Source organism: Triticum aestivum, chromosome 5A (genome assembly GCF_018294505.1).
Source record: "Triticum aestivum cultivar Chinese Spring chromosome 5A, IWGSC CS RefSeq v2.1, whole genome shotgun sequence".
Taxonomy (NCBI): domain Eukaryota; kingdom Viridiplantae; phylum Streptophyta; class Magnoliopsida; order Poales; family Poaceae; genus Triticum; species Triticum aestivum.
Window position 1 is genome coordinate 677,996 of NC_057806.1, and position 18,422 is coordinate 696,417.

Sequence of the window (18,422 nt, forward strand, 5' to 3'; positions counted from 1 at the left end):
TTTGATTTCCATGCCGACGGCCGCTGTTAGCCCCGTCGGCATAGTTCCTACGCCGTCAAACGGTCGCCTCTGACCGGGTAGGCGGGCCTCATCTAAGCCGACGGCCCCCATAGGCGTACCTCCAGAGGTCCTGACGTCACTAGTATGCCGACGGCCCCCGTCGGCGTAGATCAACATATGCCGACGGCTTTTCTATGCCTACGGCCTGCCCTAGGCCGTCGGGATATATCAATCTATGCCTACGGGGGCTGTCGGCATAGATGAGGCCGTCGGCAACTACGTTAATTGAAGGACAACTTAATTATAATTTGCTCTTGGATGGATTTCCCCATTGCCAATGCCTGCCTGCAACAACACAACCAACTCACACAAGAAGATCATTCATACCGATCCATCCATCATTAACTGGGTCTGGGGAAGGCAAAGCTCAAAGATTGAACGCATTTCCCATTCTCCATGTTGTAGTATTAGTCGGAGGAGGATGGAGGATCTTTGTGCAACACATTCCTCCTGATGATCATATTCATATATTCCCTCCGTCCGGAAATACTTGTCCAAATAATGGATGTATCTAGATGTATTTTAGTTCTAGATACACCCATTTGTATCCATTTCTATGACAAGTATTTCCGGACGGAGGAAGTACAAGTGTACAGTTCTAATATAATCCTTGCCGATATGATCAGGGACCTTGACAGCCGATGTACGTATAAAGAAAAGAAAAGAAAAGAAAAGAAAAGAAACAACTAATGAAAGAATTGTTTGGTCCTTTCTTCCTCTCAAGGCTAGGCTAGCAAGCCCCTGAGGTCAGGTGGTGAGCACGCGCGCGTGTCCTCATCAATGGCGATGTCAGAGGGAGGGATGGTCAGAGTGCCACGATGGCGAGCAATGCGAGCATGGCGACGACGGCGCCCCACGTGGCGGCGGCCCTGGCGGCGCCGGAGTCGTCCTGGTGGGTGAGGTCGTGCCGGCCAGTGTCGATCATGATCTTGAAGCGGCAGGTGCCCCGCGACGGGTCGGTGGTGGTGACCACGGAGAGGTTGTTGAAGCCGCAGGATCCCTTCTGCTGGCTGGCTGACTGGAAGAACTGGTTGAAGGCGTAGGAGACGTTGCCCCTGACGTCGAGGCCGCCGCAGGAGGAGCCAGGGCTGAGGCTGGTGCAGTCGGCATACTGGCACGCATACCCCACGGCGCCCACGATGGCCGGGTCGGTGGGGCTGGCGTCGGGGCGGAGCACACACCACTGCTTGGACAGGTACCTGACGCCCTTGGCCGGCACGATGCCCTTGCCGCCGGCGAGGCGGAGCGCGTACTTGGGCGAGCCGTCGTAGTTGAAGACGCCCCAGTGGCGCTCGAAGTTGCCGGGGTCGACGCTCTTGGCGTCCTCGTCCAGCAGCGCGAAGACGTAGACGTCGGGCATCTGGGGCCGGCGCGGGGTGCCCTTGCCGGCGACGATGCGGTCGAAGAGGCCCTGGTTGAACTTCTGCGCGCCGGCGGCGTTGGCGTTGGCGTTGCCGTCGGTGGGCCAGCCGATCTCGCCGACGACGACGGTGATGTTCCTGAGGCCGTGCTTGTCGAGCGCGGCGACGAGGGTGTCGTAGTTGGCATCGAAGACGTTGGTGTAGAGCACGTTGCCGTCCTAACTACCAGAATAAACCCCTATGCCTACGGCTCAGGCCGTAGGCATAGCCCTGATTCCCGTCGGGATAGGCCTATGCCGACGGCCCCCGTAGGCATAGGACCGTCGGCATAATATACGTCGGCGTATCTCGGGATGCCGTCGGCATAGAAAAACCGTCGGCATAGAAAAGCCGTCGGCATAGATGATTTGCCGACGGTGTTCGTACAGCTATTCCGATGGCCAGGGCCGTCGGCAACATTCCACGCTAACGGTGGCCGCCATCAAGTGCTGCCCATAGAGGAGACGCCATGTGGCAGAGCTATGCCTACGGCGTAGCCGTCGGCATAGATTTCAAACTATGCCTACGGCTAGGCCGTAGGCATAGGCCTGCCACGTGGCGGCATTCACTAGCTCTGTGGGCACGGCTATGCCTACGGCGTGGCCGTCGGCATAGATTTGAAACTATGCCTACGGCTAGGCCGTAGGCATAGCCCTGCCACGTGGCGGCGTCTACTAGCTCCATGGGCACGGCTATGCCTACAGCTTGGCTGTCGGCATATATCTAAAGCTATGCCTACGGCTATTCCGTAGGCATATGTGCCAGGCTATGCCGACAGCTAAACTGTAGGCATAGTTTAGATATATGCCGACGGCCTAACTGTAGGCATAGGCTCCACGTGTCGTCCTCTGGTAGCTCATGGTAACCCTATGCCTACGGCTAAGCCGTAGGCATAGTTTGCGTCTGATTTTTTTTCCTTTTTTCTGTTTGCTTTCAATTCAAATTCACAACATATATATATATGATGAAATAGACATACAGAACATATATAAGTATCATCCTCACAACAAACACCATCACAACAATATAAGTATCATGACAAACATAACCATCATCGCAAACATAAGCATCTAAAGAAGCACACAAGTCATCTAAAAGATCACAAGTCATCTAAAAGACCATAAAAGACCCCAAGTCATCTAAGGAACACAAGTTTATGATCACCACCACCGTCACCCAAAGGCTTAAGCGCCAGGACATCCACCACCACCGCCAAGGTCATCACCGCCAAGTCCGCTGAAGCCTAGGTCATCACTGCTAGCGGCAGCGCTACCGCCAAGACCGCCGCCGCCTCCGTGGATAGGAGTGACCGGGCTCCGTGACTCGGGAGTGATGCCAAGACCAGCACCACCACCAACGATAGATCCACCAGTTCCCTGGATGTTGAAAAGACATGTTAAGGGGATATATGATTGTGTTGAATAAACAGTATGCTTTGGGTGAATAGTTTGAGATGTACTAACCGGCGAGGGGCCAGGGTTCTGTGTCAGAAACTCCTCAAAAGTAAGAAGCACTGGTTGTGGTGGAGGAGATGGTGCTGGTTGCAATTGAGGAACCCTGCTGGCCGCCATTTCCTCAAGGAAGTGTTGCAACGTGCGATCCCTCTGCTGATGGTATGCATGAAGGCTCTCGTGCCACGTCATGGTCTCCTGACGTGTGTACTCCAAGTAGGCCTACGGTATGACATGATGGAACTCACAAAACATCTCAATGCGGAAAATAAAGTGAGCAATGAAGATAAGAGGGAAAATACTTACATAGTTCCGCTCAGCAATGAGGGACTGTGACTGCGCACTAGTCATGGACGTGCTCGTGCGCTGGCACAGGCTCGGGTTGGTAGCTCGGAGCTGTGTGTAGGAGATAGAAGGAGTGATCACAGCATCCAGAAACGGCGACCGACCGTGCTTCTTCCCCATGCTCACCACCACCCTCTCGTCCAGATCCGCCGCAATGGGGTCAGGTGTGGCAGGATGTAAACTCAGATACCCCTCAGAGTAGGCCTTCTTATACTCCGCGGTCTTGCCGTAGTACTTGGCCTCGCCAGGCTTGGGCTTCTTTCGTGTATGGGCGATCTCCCACGCCTCCATGTGTGAGAGCGGCCGCTTTAGTTTCTCCTCCTGCACCACCAAACAACCAAACAGAGGTTAGTCATACATAAGAAAGTGATGGTAAAAAGAAGAAGAAAAATGTTTAATGTACATAGATATACCTCAAGTGTCTTGTGAAGAAAGTGGTTTCGGTTTCCCTGAGCATGTACTCCCTCCCTGCCTCTGTTAGCCTTGTTTCTAATGCTCGTAGCCGCCCAAGCTCCATCGTTATCACACCACAGATCCACCAATGCTGCTCAGGACTCGTCTTTTCCATAACACCAATTTGGACACACCTACATAATGAAAGCATACTGACATGTCAACACGAAATAATGAAATGTACCACAAACATCGGAAATAAAAATCTTTTATACTTACCGCCAAGTATTGGTGCCTCTGCAAGGTAATGTCCGTCCTCCGCGCTTCTTCCTTGGTCATCTTCACACCAAGAGCGTCGTGATAGTATGTCGAGATGGCCACCCAACGCACCTCGTACTGCATCTGGCGGGCCTTACTCTTGGCTTGGCAAAGCACGATCTGGTCGGCAATGGCCTTGTGCTCCGGAAGAACTCGATAGTATTTCTACAATCATTCATGAAATCAGAATGGAAGAAGCCATGAGTTAAATCATTCATGAAACCAGAATGGACTTGTGCTTCTGAAGAGAACTCACCCAAAAGTTAGTGATCACGGCCTTAGCATGGGTCTCATAGTCCGCGTGAGGGGCCGCTACCCAGTGGTCCCAGCTCGTGGCCAAAACAAGGCGGTCCGGGTGCCTGACTGGATCCGGACAGTACAGCCCCGGCCAGTATCCCTTCAGCAAGACGGTGATGAGGCCGTTGGGAATACGGGCCCCTTTAGGATATATCAAAACAATGAAATATTAGCATGTGACAAGCAAAATAAAGAGAAATATAAGCATGTTATAAGGTTTCGAGGCCCCAGCCCTCCCACCTTGCGCGTTGAATAGATGGAGCCTGGGTTGATACTTGGGCTCTTCTATATTGTATCGAGGCACCTTGTTATGCAGATGGGGAACGTGGTCTGGATAGTATGATTTCCTGAGGTCTGACACCTCCTCTAGAATAACTGTCTCAGCTATGGAAGCTTCAATCTTAGGTTTGTTTCCACATTTCTATCGGAGATGCTTGTTCTGTATCTCAGGGCCATACTGCCAGCGATTCTGCACAGGCCCCCCAACAATACCTCGTTCGCGAGGTGCAGAATGATATGTTTCATCGGAGTAAAGAAGCCTGGCGGAAAGATCTTCTCTAGCTTGACTATCAACTCCGGTGCCTTCTTATGCAATTTTTCAATCACGTCTTTACTTACTTATTTAGCACAGAGCGTGTGGAAGAAATGGCTTAGCTCGGCAAGCACTCGCCAGACATGCTCGGGGACATAGCCTCGAACCATCACCGGTATTATCCTTGTTGGGCAACGTAGTAATTTCAAAAATTTCCTACGCACACGCAAGATCATGGTGATGGCATAGCAACGAGAGGGGAGAGTATTGTCCATGTACCCTCGTAGACCGTAAGCGGAAGCGTTATGACAACGTGGTTGATGTAGTCGTACGTCTTCACAATCCGACCGATCCAAGTACCGAACGTACGGCACCTCTGAGTTCAGCACACGTTCAGCTCGATGACGATCCCCGGGCTCCGATCCAGCAAAGCGTCGGGGATGAGTTCCGTTAGCACGACGGCGTGGTAATGATGATGATGTTCTACCGGCGCAGGGCTTCGCCTAAACTCCGCGACGATATGACCGAGGTGGAATATGGTGGAGGGGGGCACCGCACACGGCTAAGGAACGATCCGTAGATCAACTTGTGTGTTGTCCCTAGAGGTCCCCCTGCCCCCGTATATAAAGGAGCAAGGGGGGAGGGGGCGGCCGGCCTAGGAGAGGCACGCCAAGGGGAGTCCTACTCCCGGTGGGAGTAGGACTCCCTCCTTCCTTGTTGGAGTAGGAGAAGGGGGAAAGAGGGGGAGAGGAGGAAGGAAAGGGGGGCCGCACCACTTGTCCAATTCGGACCAGAGGGGGGCTGCGCGCCTCCTTCCTTTCGGCCTCTCTCCTCTATTCCCGTATGGCCCAATAAGGCCCATATACTCCCCGGCGAATTCCCGTAACTCTCCGGTACTCCGAGAAATACCCGAATCATTCAGAACCTTTACGAACTCTGAATATAGTCGTCCAATATATCGATCTTTACGTCTCGACCATTTCGAGACTCCTCGTCATGTCCCCGATCTCATCCGGGACTCCGAACTTCTTCGGTACATCAAAACTCATAAACTCATAATATAACTGTCATCGAAACCTTAAGCGTGCGGACCCTACGGGTTCGAGAACTATGTAGACATGACCTAGAACTATTCTTTGTCAATAACCAATAGCGGAACCTGGATGCCCATATTGGTTCCTACTTATTCTACGAAGATCTTTATCGGTCAAACCGCATAACAACATACGTTGTTCCCTTTGTCATCGGTATGTTACTTGCCCGAGATTCGATCGTCGGTATCCAATACCTAGTTCAATCTCGTTACCGGCAAGTCTCTTTACTCGTTACGTAATGCATCATTCCGCAACTAACTCATTAGTCACATTGCTTGCAAGGCTTATAGTGATGTGCATTACCGAGAGGGCCCAGAGATACCTCTCCGACAATCGGAGTGACAAAACCTAATCTCGAAATACGCCAACCCAACATGTACCTTTGGAGACACCTGTAGTACTCCTTTATAATCACCCAGTTACGTTGTGACGTTTGGTAGCACCCAAAGTGTTCCTCCGGTAAACGGGAGTTGCATAATCTCATAGTTACAGGAACATGTATAAGTCATGAAGAAAGCAATAGCAACATACTAAACGATCAAGTGCTAGGCTAACGAAATGGGTCATGTCAATCACATCATTCTCCTAATGATGTGATCCCATTAATCAAATGACAACTCTTTGTCCATGGCTAGGAAACATAACCATCTTTGATTCAACGAGCTAGTCAAGTAGAGGCATACTAGTGACACTATGTTTGTCTATGTATTCACACATGTATTATGTTTCCGGTTAATACAATTCTAGCATGAATAATAAACATTTATCATGATATAAGGAAATAAATAATAACTTTATTATTGCCTCTAGGGCATATTTCCTTCAGTCTCCCACTTGCACTAGAGTCAATAATCTAGTTCACATCGCCATGTGATTTAACACTAATATTCACATCTGTATGTGATTAATACCCATAGTTCACATCGTCATGTGATCAACACCCAAAGGGATTACTAGAGTCAATAATCTAGTTCACATCCCTATGTGATTAACACCCAAAGAGTACTAAGGTATGATCATGTTTTGCTTGTGAGAGAAGCTTAATCAACGGGTCTGTCACATTCAGAGCCGTATGTATTTTGCAAACATTCTATGTCTTCAATGCTCTGCATGGAGCTACTCTAGCTTAATTGCTCCCACTTTCAATATGTATCCAGTTTGAGACTTAGAGTCATCTGGATCAGTGTAAAAGTTTGCACCGATGTAACTTTCACAACAAACTCTTTTATCACCTCCATAATCGAGAAACATCTCCTTAGTCCTCACTAAGGATATTATTGAGCGCTGTCCAGTGATCTACTATTAGATCAAAATTGTATTCCTTTGTCAAACTCAGAGCAAGGTATACAATAGGTCTGGTTCACAGCATAGCATACTTTATAGAACCTATGACTGAGGCATAGGGAATGACTTTTCATTCTCTTTCTATTTTCTGCCATGGTCGGGTCTTGAGTCTTACTCAACTTCACACCTTTGCATCACAGGCAAGAACTCCTTCTCTGACTGTTCTATTTTGAACTATTTCAAAAATTTATCAAGGTATGTACTCATTGAAAAATCTTATCAAGTGTCTTGATCTATCTATATAGATCTTGACGCTCAATGTGTAAGCAGCTTCACCGAGGTCTTTCATTGAAAAACTTTTATTCAAGTATCCCTTTATGCTATCCAGAAATTCTATATCATTTCTGATCAACAATATGTCATCTACATATAGTATCAGAAATGCTGCAGAGCTCCCACTCACTTTCTTGTAAATACAGGCTTCTCCAAAAGTCTGTATAAAACCATATGCTTTGATCACACTATCAAAGCGTTTATTCCAACTCCGAGATGCTTGCACCAGTCCATAAATGGATCGCTGGAGCTTGCACACTTTGTTAGCACCTTTTGGATCAACAAAACCTTCTGGCTGCATCATATACAACTCTTCTTCCAGAAATCCATTCAAGAATGCAGTTTTGACATCCATTTGCCAAATTTCATAATCATAAAATGCAACAATTGCTAACATGATTCGGACAGACTTAAGCATCGCTACGGGTGAGAAAGTCTCATCGTAGTCAACCCCTTGAACTTGTCAAAAACCTTTTTGCAACAAGTCGAGCTTTATAGACAGTTACATTACCATCAGCGTCAGTCTTCTTCTTAAAGATCCATTTATTCTTAATGGCTTGCCGATCATCGGGCAAGTCAACCAAAGTCCATACTTTGTTTTCATACATGGATTCCATCTCAGATTTCATGGCCTCTAGCCATTTTGCGGTATCTGGGCTCATCATCGCTTCCTCATAGTTCGTAGGTTCGTCATGGTCAAGTAACATGACTTCCAGAATAGGATTACCGTACCACTCTGGTGCGGACCGTACTCTGGAAGACCTACGAGGTTCTGTAGTAACTTGATCAGAAGTTTCATGATCGTCATCATTAGCTTCCTCACTAATTGGTGTAGGAATCACTGGAACTGATTTCAGTAATGAACTATTTTCCAATTCTGGAGAAGGTACAATTACCTTATCAAGCTCTACTTTCCTCCCACTCACTTCTTTCGAGAGAAACTCCTTCTCTAGAAAGGATCCATTTTAGCAACGAATATCTTGCCTTCGGATCTGTGATAGAAGGTGTACCCAACAGTTTCCTTTGGGTATTCTATGAAGATGCACTTCTTCGATTTGGGTTTGAGCTTATCAGGATGAAACTTTTTCACATAGGCATAGTAGCCCCAAACTTTAAGAAACGACAACTTGGGTTTACTGCTAAACCATAGTTCATACGGTGTCGTCTCAATGGATTTAGATGGTGCCCTATTAAACGTGAATGCAACTGTCTCTAATGCATAACCCCAAAACGATAGTGGTAAACTGATAAGAGATATCATAGATCGCACCATATCTAGTAAAGTACGATTACGACGTTCGGACACACCATTACATTGTGGTGTTCCAGGTGGCGTGAGTTTGTGAAACTATTCCACATTGTTTTAATTGAAGACCAAACTCGTAACTCAAATATTTGTCTCCGCGATCAAATCACAGAAACTTTATTTTCTTGTTACGATGATTCTCCACTTCACTCTGAAATTCTTTGAACCTTTCAACTATTTCAGACTTATGTTTCATCAAGTAGATATACCCATATCTTCTCAAATCATCTTGTGAAGGTCAGAAAATAACGATACTTGCCACGAGCATCAACACTCATTGGATCGCATACATCGGTATGTATTATTTCCAATAAGTCAGTAGCTTGTTCCATTGTTCCGGAGAACGGAGTTTTAGTCATCTTGCCCAAAAGGCACGGTTCGCAAGCATCAAATGATTCATAACCAAGTGATTCCGAAAATCCATCTTTATGGAGTTTCTTCATGCGCTTTACACCGATATGACCCAAACGGCAGTGCCACAAATAAGTTGCACTATCATTATTAACTTTGCATCTTTTGGCATCAATATTATGAATATGTGTATCACTACGATCGAGATCCAACAAACTATTTTCATTGGGTGTATGACCATCGAAGGTTTTATTCATGTAAACAGAACAACAATTATTCTCTGACTTTAAATGAATAACCGTATTGCAATAAACATGATCAAATCATATTCATGCTCAACGCAAATGCCAAATAACATTTATTTAGGTTTAACACTAATCCCGAAAGTATAGGGAGTGTGCGATGATGATCATATCAATCTTGGAACTACTTCCAACACTCATCGTCACTTCCCCTTCAACTAGTCTCTGTTTATTCTGTAACTCCTGTTTCGAGTTACTAATCTTAGCAACCGAACAAGTATCAAATACTCAGGGGCTACTATAAACACTAGTAAGGCACACATCAATAACCTGTATATCAAATATACCCTTGTTCACTTTGCCATCCTTCTTATCCACCAAATTTTCAGGGCATTTCCGCTTCCAGTGACCATTTCCTTTGCAGTGTAAGCACTCAGTTTCAGGCTTTGGTTCTGCTTTGGGCTTCTTCATGGGAGTGGCAACTTGCTTGTCTTTCCACTTGAAGTTCCCTTTCTTTCCCTTTGCCCTTTTCTTGAAACTAGTGATCTTGTCAACCATCAACACTTGATGCTCTTTCTTGATTTCTACCTTCGTCGATTTCAACATCACGAAGAGCTCGGGAATCGTTTTTGTCATCCCTTGCATACTAACTTGGTGATGGTGACTCGAGAACTCTGTCAATCACTATCTTATCTGGAAGATTAACTCCCACTTGATTCAAGCGATTGAAGTACACAGACAATCTGAGCACATGCTCACTAGTTGAGCGATTCTCCTCCATCTTTTAGCTATAGAACTTGTTGGAGACTTCATATCTCTCAACTCGGGTATTTGCTTGAAAATATTAACTTCAACTCCTGGAACATCTCATATGGTCCATGACGTTCAAAACGTCTTTGAAGTCCCGATTCTAAGCCGTTAAGCATGGTGCACTAAACTATCAAGTAGTCATCATATTGAGCTAGCCAAACGTTCATAACGTCTGCGTCTGCTCCTGCAATAGGTCTGTCACCTAGCGGTGCATTAAGGACATAATTCTTCTGTGCAGCAATGAGGATAAACCTCAGATCACGGATCCAATCCACATCATTGCTACTAATATCTTTCAACACAAATTTCTCTAGGAACATATCAAAATAAACATATGAAAGCAACAACGCAAGCTATTGATCTACAACATAATTTGCAAAATACTACCAGGACTAAGTTCATGATAAATTTAAGTTCAATTAATCATATTACTTAAGAACTCCCACTTAGATAGACATCCCTCTAATCCTCTAAGTGATCACGTGATCCAATCAACTAAACCATGTCCGATCATCACGTGAGATGGAGTAGTTTTCAATGGTGAACATCACTATGTTGATCATATCTACTATATGATTCACGCTCGACCTTTCGGTCTCCGTGTTCCGAGGCCATATCTGTATATGCTAGGCTCGTCAAGTTTAACCTGAGTATTCCGCGTGTGCAACTGTTTTGCACCCGTTGTATTTGAACGTAGAGCCTATCACACCCGATCATCACGTGGTGTCTCAGCACGAAGAACTTTCGCAACGGTGCATACTCAGGGAGAACACTTCTTGATAATTAGTGAGAGATCATCTTAAAATGCTACCGTCAAACAAAACAGAATAAGATGTATAACAGATAAACATCATATGCAATCAAAATATGTGACATGATATGGCCATGATCATCTTGCGCCTTTGATCTCCATCTCCAAAGTACTGTCATGATCTCTATCGTCACCGGCACGACACCATGATCTTCATCATCTTGATCTATATCAATGTGTCGTCACATGGTCGTCTCGCCAAACTATTGCTCTTGCAACTATTGCTATCGCATAGCGATAAAGTAAAGCAATTATTTGGCACTTGCATCTTATGCAACAAAGAGACAACCATAGGGCTTCTGCCAGTTGCCGATAACTTCAACAAAACATGATCATCTCATACAACAACTTATATCTCATCACGTCTTGACCATATCACATCACAACATGCCCTGCAAAAACAAGTTAGACGTCCTCTACTTTGTTGTTGCAAGTTTTACGTGGCTGCTACGGGCTGAGCAAGAACCGTTCTTACCTACGCATCAAAACCACAACGATAGTTCGTCAAGTTGGTGCTGTTTTAACCTTCGCAAGGACCGGGCGTAGCCACACTCGGTTCAACTAAAGTTGGAGAAACTGACACCCGCTAGTCACCTGTGTGCAAAGCACGGCGGTAAAACCAGTCTCGCGTAAGCGTACGCGTAATGTCGGTCCGGGCCGCTTCATCCAACAATACCGCCGAACCAAAGTATGACATGCTGGTAAGCAGTATGACTTGTATCGCCCACAACTCACTTGTGTTCTACTCGTGCATATGACATCTACGCATAAAACCTAGGCTCGGATGCCACTGTTGGGGAACGTAGTAATTTCAAAAATTTCCTACGCACACGCAAGATCATGGTGATGGCATAGCAACGAGAGGGGAGAGTATTGTCCACGTACCCTCGTAGACCGTAAGCGGAAGCGTTATGACAACGCGGTTGATGTAGTCGTACGTCTTCACGATCCGACCGATCCAAGTACCGAATGTACGGCACCTCCGAGTTCAGCACACGTTCAGCTCGATGACGATCCCCGGGCTCCGATCCAGCAAAGCGTCAGGGATGAGTTCCGTCAGCACGACGGCGTGGTGACGATGATGATGTTCTACCGGCGCAGGGCTTCGCCTAAACTCCGCGACGATATGACCAAGGTGGAATATGGTGGAGGGGGGCACCGCACACGGCTAAGGAACGATCCGTAGATCAACTTGTGTGTTGTCCCTAGAGGTGCCCCCCTGCCCCCGTACATAAAGGAGCAAGGGGGGAGGGGGCGGCCGGCCTAGGAGAGGCGCGCCAAGGGGAGTCCTACTCCCACCGGGAGTAGGACTCCCTCCTTCCTTGTTGGAGTAGGAGAAGGGGGAAAGAGGGGGAGAGGAGGAAGGAAAGGGGGGCCGCACCACTTGTCCAATTCGGACCAGAGGGGGGCTGCGCGCCTCCTTCCTTTCGGCCTCTCTCCTCTATTCCCGTATGGCCCAATAAGGCCCATATACTCCCCGGCGAATTCCCGTAACTCTCCGGTACTCCGAGAAATACCCGAATCATTCGAAACCTTTCCGAACTCTGAATATAGTCGTCCAATATATCGATCTTTACGTCTCGACCATTTCGAGACTCCTCGTCATGTCCCCGATCTCATCCGGGACTCCGAACTCCTTCGGTACATCAAAACTCATAAACTCATAATATAACTGTCATCGAAACCTTAAGCGTGCGGACCCTACGGGTTCGAGAACTATGTAGACATGACCTAGAACTATTCTTCGGTCAATAACCAATAGCGGAACCTGGATGCCCATATTGGCTCCTACATATTCTACGAAGATCTTTATCGGTCAAACCGCATAACAACATACGTTGTTCCCTTTGTCATCGGTATGTTACTTGCCCGAGATTCGATCGTCGGTATCCAATACCTAGTTCAATCTCGTTACCGGCAAGTCTCTTTACTCGTTACGTAATGCATCATCCGCAACTAACTCATTAGTCACATTGCTTGCAAGGCTTATAGTGATGTGCATTACCGAGAGGGCCCAGAGATACCTCTCCGACAATCGGAGTGACAAAACCTAATCTCGAAATACGCCAACCCAACATGTACCTTTGGAGACACCTGTAGTACTCCTTTATAATCACCCAGTTACGTTGTGACGTTTGGTAGCACCCAAAGTGTTCCTCCGGTAAACGGGAGTTGCATAATCTCATAGTTACAGGAACATGTATAAGTCATGAAGAAAGCAATAGCAACATACTAAACGATCAAGTGCTAGGCTAACGGAATGGGTCATGTCAATCACATCATTCTCCTAATGATGTGATCCCGTTAATCAAATGACAACTCTTTTGTCCATGGCTAGGAAACTTAACCATCTTTGATTCAACGAGCTAGTCAAGTAGAGGCATACTAGTGACACTATGTTTGTCTATGTATTCACACATGTATTATGTTTCCGGTTAATACAATTCTAGCATGAATAATAAACATTTATCATGATATAAGGAAATAAATAATAACTTTATTATTGCCTCTAGGGCATATTTCCTTCAATCCGCTCAATCCATACATGATAGTCATGACTCTTCAGGCCAGTCACTTTGCCCTTTGAAAGATTGACTCCCTTACTTATATTCGATGCATAACCATCGGTGAACTTCAAAATGTGTTTCAGCCAGATAAGTACTTCCTTTTTTTCTGGCGGTTTAAGGACAAAGTCAGCATCTGGCTTGAACCAGTTTTTTCGACCGCCTGTGGGAGGCTTCATGTTCAGGCGTGGTCTATCACAAATTCTCTGTTGATCGGCTCTAGCTTTCACATTATCCTTCGGGACGAATCGCACTGCCTACAGTACTTGTCATCCGCATACTCGTGCCTAAACAAAAGGCAATTCTTCGGGCAAACATCTATTTTCTCATAATCCATAGAGAGTGCCTTTATGATTTTCTTTGTATCGTACATGCTTTTCGGCAGTTCATGACCCTCAGGGAGGCTGTTAGCCCATACTCCCAAGAATGCTTCGAAGCATTTTTGGCTACAGCCGTACTCAGCCTTGACTGCAATCAATTGTGAGATGGCATCCAGCTGAGATATTTTTGCACCCGCATAAAGAGGTTTCTTCGACGAGGCCAAGACCTCCAAGAAGGCCTTTGCGGTTGCCTCTGGCTCCTCCGGTTCATTCTCTGAAGGTGTTGCATGTGCCGTTTCTGTAGCAATGACATCATCTAGCATGTCCCTGACCCCGTCGTCCACATAACCATCGATGCGTTGTCGCATGACCTCCTCTCTACCACGGTCCTGCTCGGCTAAGTTTATCGGCGGCATGCCAAAGTTTGGCATATATCCGTGTGTGCGAAGGTGGTCAGTCATGTCCTTCTGATTTTTACGGTGATGTCTGACACATCTCGCACAGGGGCATGGTGGTATAATTCTCATTGGACTACGGAATATCTCCTTCAAATACACATCGGTTTTTGCGATCCACTCTGATGTTACTCGATTCCGACGGATAAAACCACTGTACATCCACTGATTATCGGCCATCCTCTGCTTTATTGGGAGCCACACAACAAAATTAAGGATTCATTTAAATTAATCACATCAAATTTTTATTTTCTATGACGTGGACGACAATGAATCCACCTACATCTCTAATAGGTAAAGATGGGTCCTAATCCCACCCGACGATGTGTAGATGGGTACGTTGTCCATGCTCTACCCTGTTCCGAGACAAAATTTCGGCAGCACCTCCCTGCTGTTCTCCAGATACACGTCGCGGCTAATAGCCGAGAGGATGTGCTCCGGAGAACAACGGGGAGGCGCCACCGAAATCCTGTCTCGGAACAGGGTAGAGCATGGACAACGTACCCAATCTACACATCCTCGGGCTGTCCGTGGAAAACGCTGGACAATCCAAAAGAGCTGCGGTGATAAATATGCAATTGAATGCATATTTATCGATGCAACCATTTCAGACGGGAGACGCCTAGGTTATGCGACTTGACGAGAAAAGAAAATCTAGTGACATGATTATTAAGATGGATTCGTAGCTCACCCTTGACTGTAGACGAAGTAGTCAAACAGCGACGAAATCACAGACCAATGCCTTCGATGACGATGACTCCAAAGATATGCAACACCAAAAAGCCTGTAAATTTTACCAACAAAAAAACTTAGATCATCAAGTGTCAAAAGTTCAGATCACGGACCAATGCCTTCATAGATTTATTTACTAGGTGCCTTCATAGATTTTTTAGCAAGACCAAATATTTCATCATTATTTTGTAGCAAGACCATCATGAACAAGAAACCACTCATCACGAAGATGCGACACAACAAAGAATGCTAATCCACCGTGCCAAAAGTATATATATCATCTCATCGTCGTGGAAGTATACATATCATTATATATTATATAAGTAATCTTAACATGGTAATCAAACTCGGTACATTTGTATATTGGGAGACAGCCATAATGAAAACTCCAAGCAAGTAAACTTATGTGAAATTATACTGCAGGATCTAATATACTCTTTCTGAAATTGAGCTATTGTCTTTACTTCTTTCTGAATAATTCAGATAAAATAACTTATGTGACTCTGTGTAAAGGCAACTAACTGGATTTTGAAACTTCAATAATATCTGTAAATGAAACCTACTCCCTCCGGTCCAAATCACATTAAGTTCAAGCTTTGTCCTAAGTCAAACTTCTTAAAGTTTGACAAAAATTATATAAAAATACATTAACATCTACAACACCAAATTAGTTTCATTAGTTCTGTCATAAAACATATTTTCACACTATATATACTTGATGTTTTTGATAGTAGCATATTAATCAAAATACTTGGTCAAGACTAAAAGAAGTTTGACTTGGGACAGGTGATAACCAAAACTGTGAAAGGACTTACACTTTGTAGTTCTCAGTCGGATATAGAAGACCCAAAAATGTCTCGTTCAGTGTAGATGCACTCTTTTTAGGATTGTTCACTGCCAACAGAATGTATGTGAACAAAAGTAAGATAGACGGTCCAAGGGATCGACAAACAATAATTGCAATGTTACTAGAATGAAACTTTGGTGGCTGCAATCTAAATAGTTAGACAAAGACCCATGTGAATTGAGCCTAACTCTAATGAGATGGATGCAACCGTCGGGACTCAGCGGGAACCCCTATAGCTCTATGCACATCAAAAAATTTGCATAGCAGAGTGGCAAAGTTAATTGTGATTTCTGTTCCCACAGAACATGGAATTTGTAACTAATCCCTTCTACTCGTGGATCGCTTGTCTAATCTAATATATAATCAACGCCCATTGACAGTTACAGACTAGATTTCTATGCATTTAACCAAGGATTTGACAGGAGATGAGTCAGATTTCTGCCCTCTCCAGTTTGAATTAAATCCAGTGAGATGGATGCAACCACCACACTTATCAGGACTCATCTCGAACCAGTCCATGGTTTTGAATGAATAAATTGCAATTAACTTCTGTGCTCTTGCTTGGCGAAAAAACGGCAGCAGAGGACACCGGACCGCCGGAGCCGGTGCTCACCAGTGGCAGAGGGCCGGCAAAGGGGCGCCGGACCGCCAGAGCCGCGGCCACGACCACCTCAGTGAGCAGCCGCGGGGCGGGAAGGGGGTGGGGACGACGGGGCAGGGAAGGGGGCGGGGACGGCCGGCGGCGATGCGGGGCGGGCGGGGACGGCCGGCGGCGATGCTGTTGAGTATTGTGATTAGTTAGGAAACATAAGATAGACTAGGAATTATTCTGGTTTGTCTTGTACTCCAAGTTGATCATGTACTCCTATATAAATGCCCACGAGGCTCAAGCAATACAACAACTATTCCACCAAACCTCTCTTTCCCTTCTAACATGGTAGCTATCGCAAGTCGATCCTAAACCCTAGCCGCCGCCGCTTCCGCACCTGCGCGCCGCCCCCGGGGCGGTCGACCTCCATGACCGCCGCCGGGGGCCGCGCCGCCCGTACCTAGGGTTCGTCCGCCGGCCGTGTTGGCCGGCTGCCCTAGAGAGTCTTTTTTCCGATCCTTTGATCCGGGTTTTCTCTCTCTCGCCGGTCGCTTTGATCGGCGTCTACTTTTTTGGTTTTCCGGTCTTTGTGATCCGGTTTGCGTCGCCCACCGCCGCCGTCGACCCCGTGCGCCTCTACTCCGACTTCGGCGTCGACTCCACCGGCGTCTTCACCGACCCGGCGGCCTCGCGTGTCGTCCGCGCGTCTGCCCGCCGGTCGCCCCGACCCGGCGGCCTCGCGTCATGCGGCGGCCCTTCACCACCGCCGTTCGCGTGACGGCCCGCTCGTCGATCTACGCCGGACGTCACCGCCCTGCTCCGACCGGGACTCCTGCATCACCTCGACCCGGCGGCCTCGCGCCATGCGGCGGCCAATCATAGCCGCCCTGCCGCCCGCCACCGCCGGCTTCATCTCGGACTCCGCCGCCACCACGCCTTCACCGAGCGGCGTCCCCGACCTCGCGTGCGATCGGCTTGATCACCCGCTCGCCGCCGCGATCCGCCTCATCTACGCCGCGCGACCGACCTGGCCCGTCGGTTATGCGCGCATCCGCAGGTCCCGTGAAGATCGTTCCCGAGTTCAGCGCGCCTCTCCACCGATCGAGCACCGGGCTGCCGCTGCGTCTCCCCGTCGGGCCGCAGCGCCGCCGCCCCGTGGTTCTTCTCCCGGCTGCACCGACCCGCGTCACCGCTGTGTCGCCCCTTCGGGCCGTAGTGCCGCGGCCCGCGGTCCACCGCCGCTCCGGGGCCGTCCGCTCCAGGCCGTCCCCATGGCTGCACCGACCCTCGCACCGCCGCTCCGTCGCCCCGTCGAGCCGTAGCGAGCGTGGCACGCGGTCCACGCCGCCGTCTCGAGGCCGTCCCCGCGGTTGCACCGACTCGCGAACCGACGTTACGTCGCCCCTTCGGGCCGCAGCGTCGCGGCCCACGGTCCCCGCCGCCGCCCCGAGGTCTTCCGCCGTCGCCCCGACCCGCCTGCCGCCGCTGCGTCGCCCCTTCGGGCCGTAGCGTCGCAGCCCGCAGTCTGCTCCGCCGTCACCCCGCGTCGACCTCACGTGGTATGCGCCGCACCGTCTTCCTTGGCGCGGGAACGCCACCGTCCGCGCCGGTCTTCGTCACGCTGTCAGGGTTCTTCGCCTACTTCGAGCATCGCCGCCGCACTCCTAACCTAGCCGCCGCCGCCGCTACCTTTGTAGCCGCCGCCGCCGCCCGTCCACCCCCTTCGTCTTCGTCCAGCACCAGCTCGTCGCCAGCGTCGCCGTCATCTACCCCGACCGCTTCATCTACTCCGACAACCGCGGGCGACATTGGCCCCTCGCCGATTGGCGCCGCAACCGTCGTCGAGTCCTTCTCTGCTGGCCTCTCCGACTTCTCCGACATGGCGTAC

At 48.1% G+C, this 18,422-nt stretch overlaps 1 protein-coding gene across 1 annotated transcript; it reads right to left on the reverse strand.

Moving 5' to 3' along the window:
* Positions 1–651: 651 nt before the first annotated feature.
* LOC123106214 (glucan endo-1,3-beta-glucosidase 5-like) lies at positions 652–3,547 on the reverse strand. The gene is made up of 4 exons (XM_044528439.1): positions 3,218–3,547; positions 2,924–3,133; positions 2,771–2,836; positions 652–1,639 (listed from the first exon to the last, which is right to left on the reverse strand). The coding sequence occupies exons 1-4, from the start codon at positions 3,545–3,547 to the stop codon at positions 866–868; spliced, it is 1,380 nt and encodes a 459-aa protein (XP_044384374.1). The 3' UTR covers positions 652–865.
* Positions 3,548–18,422: the final 14,875 nt, after the last annotated feature.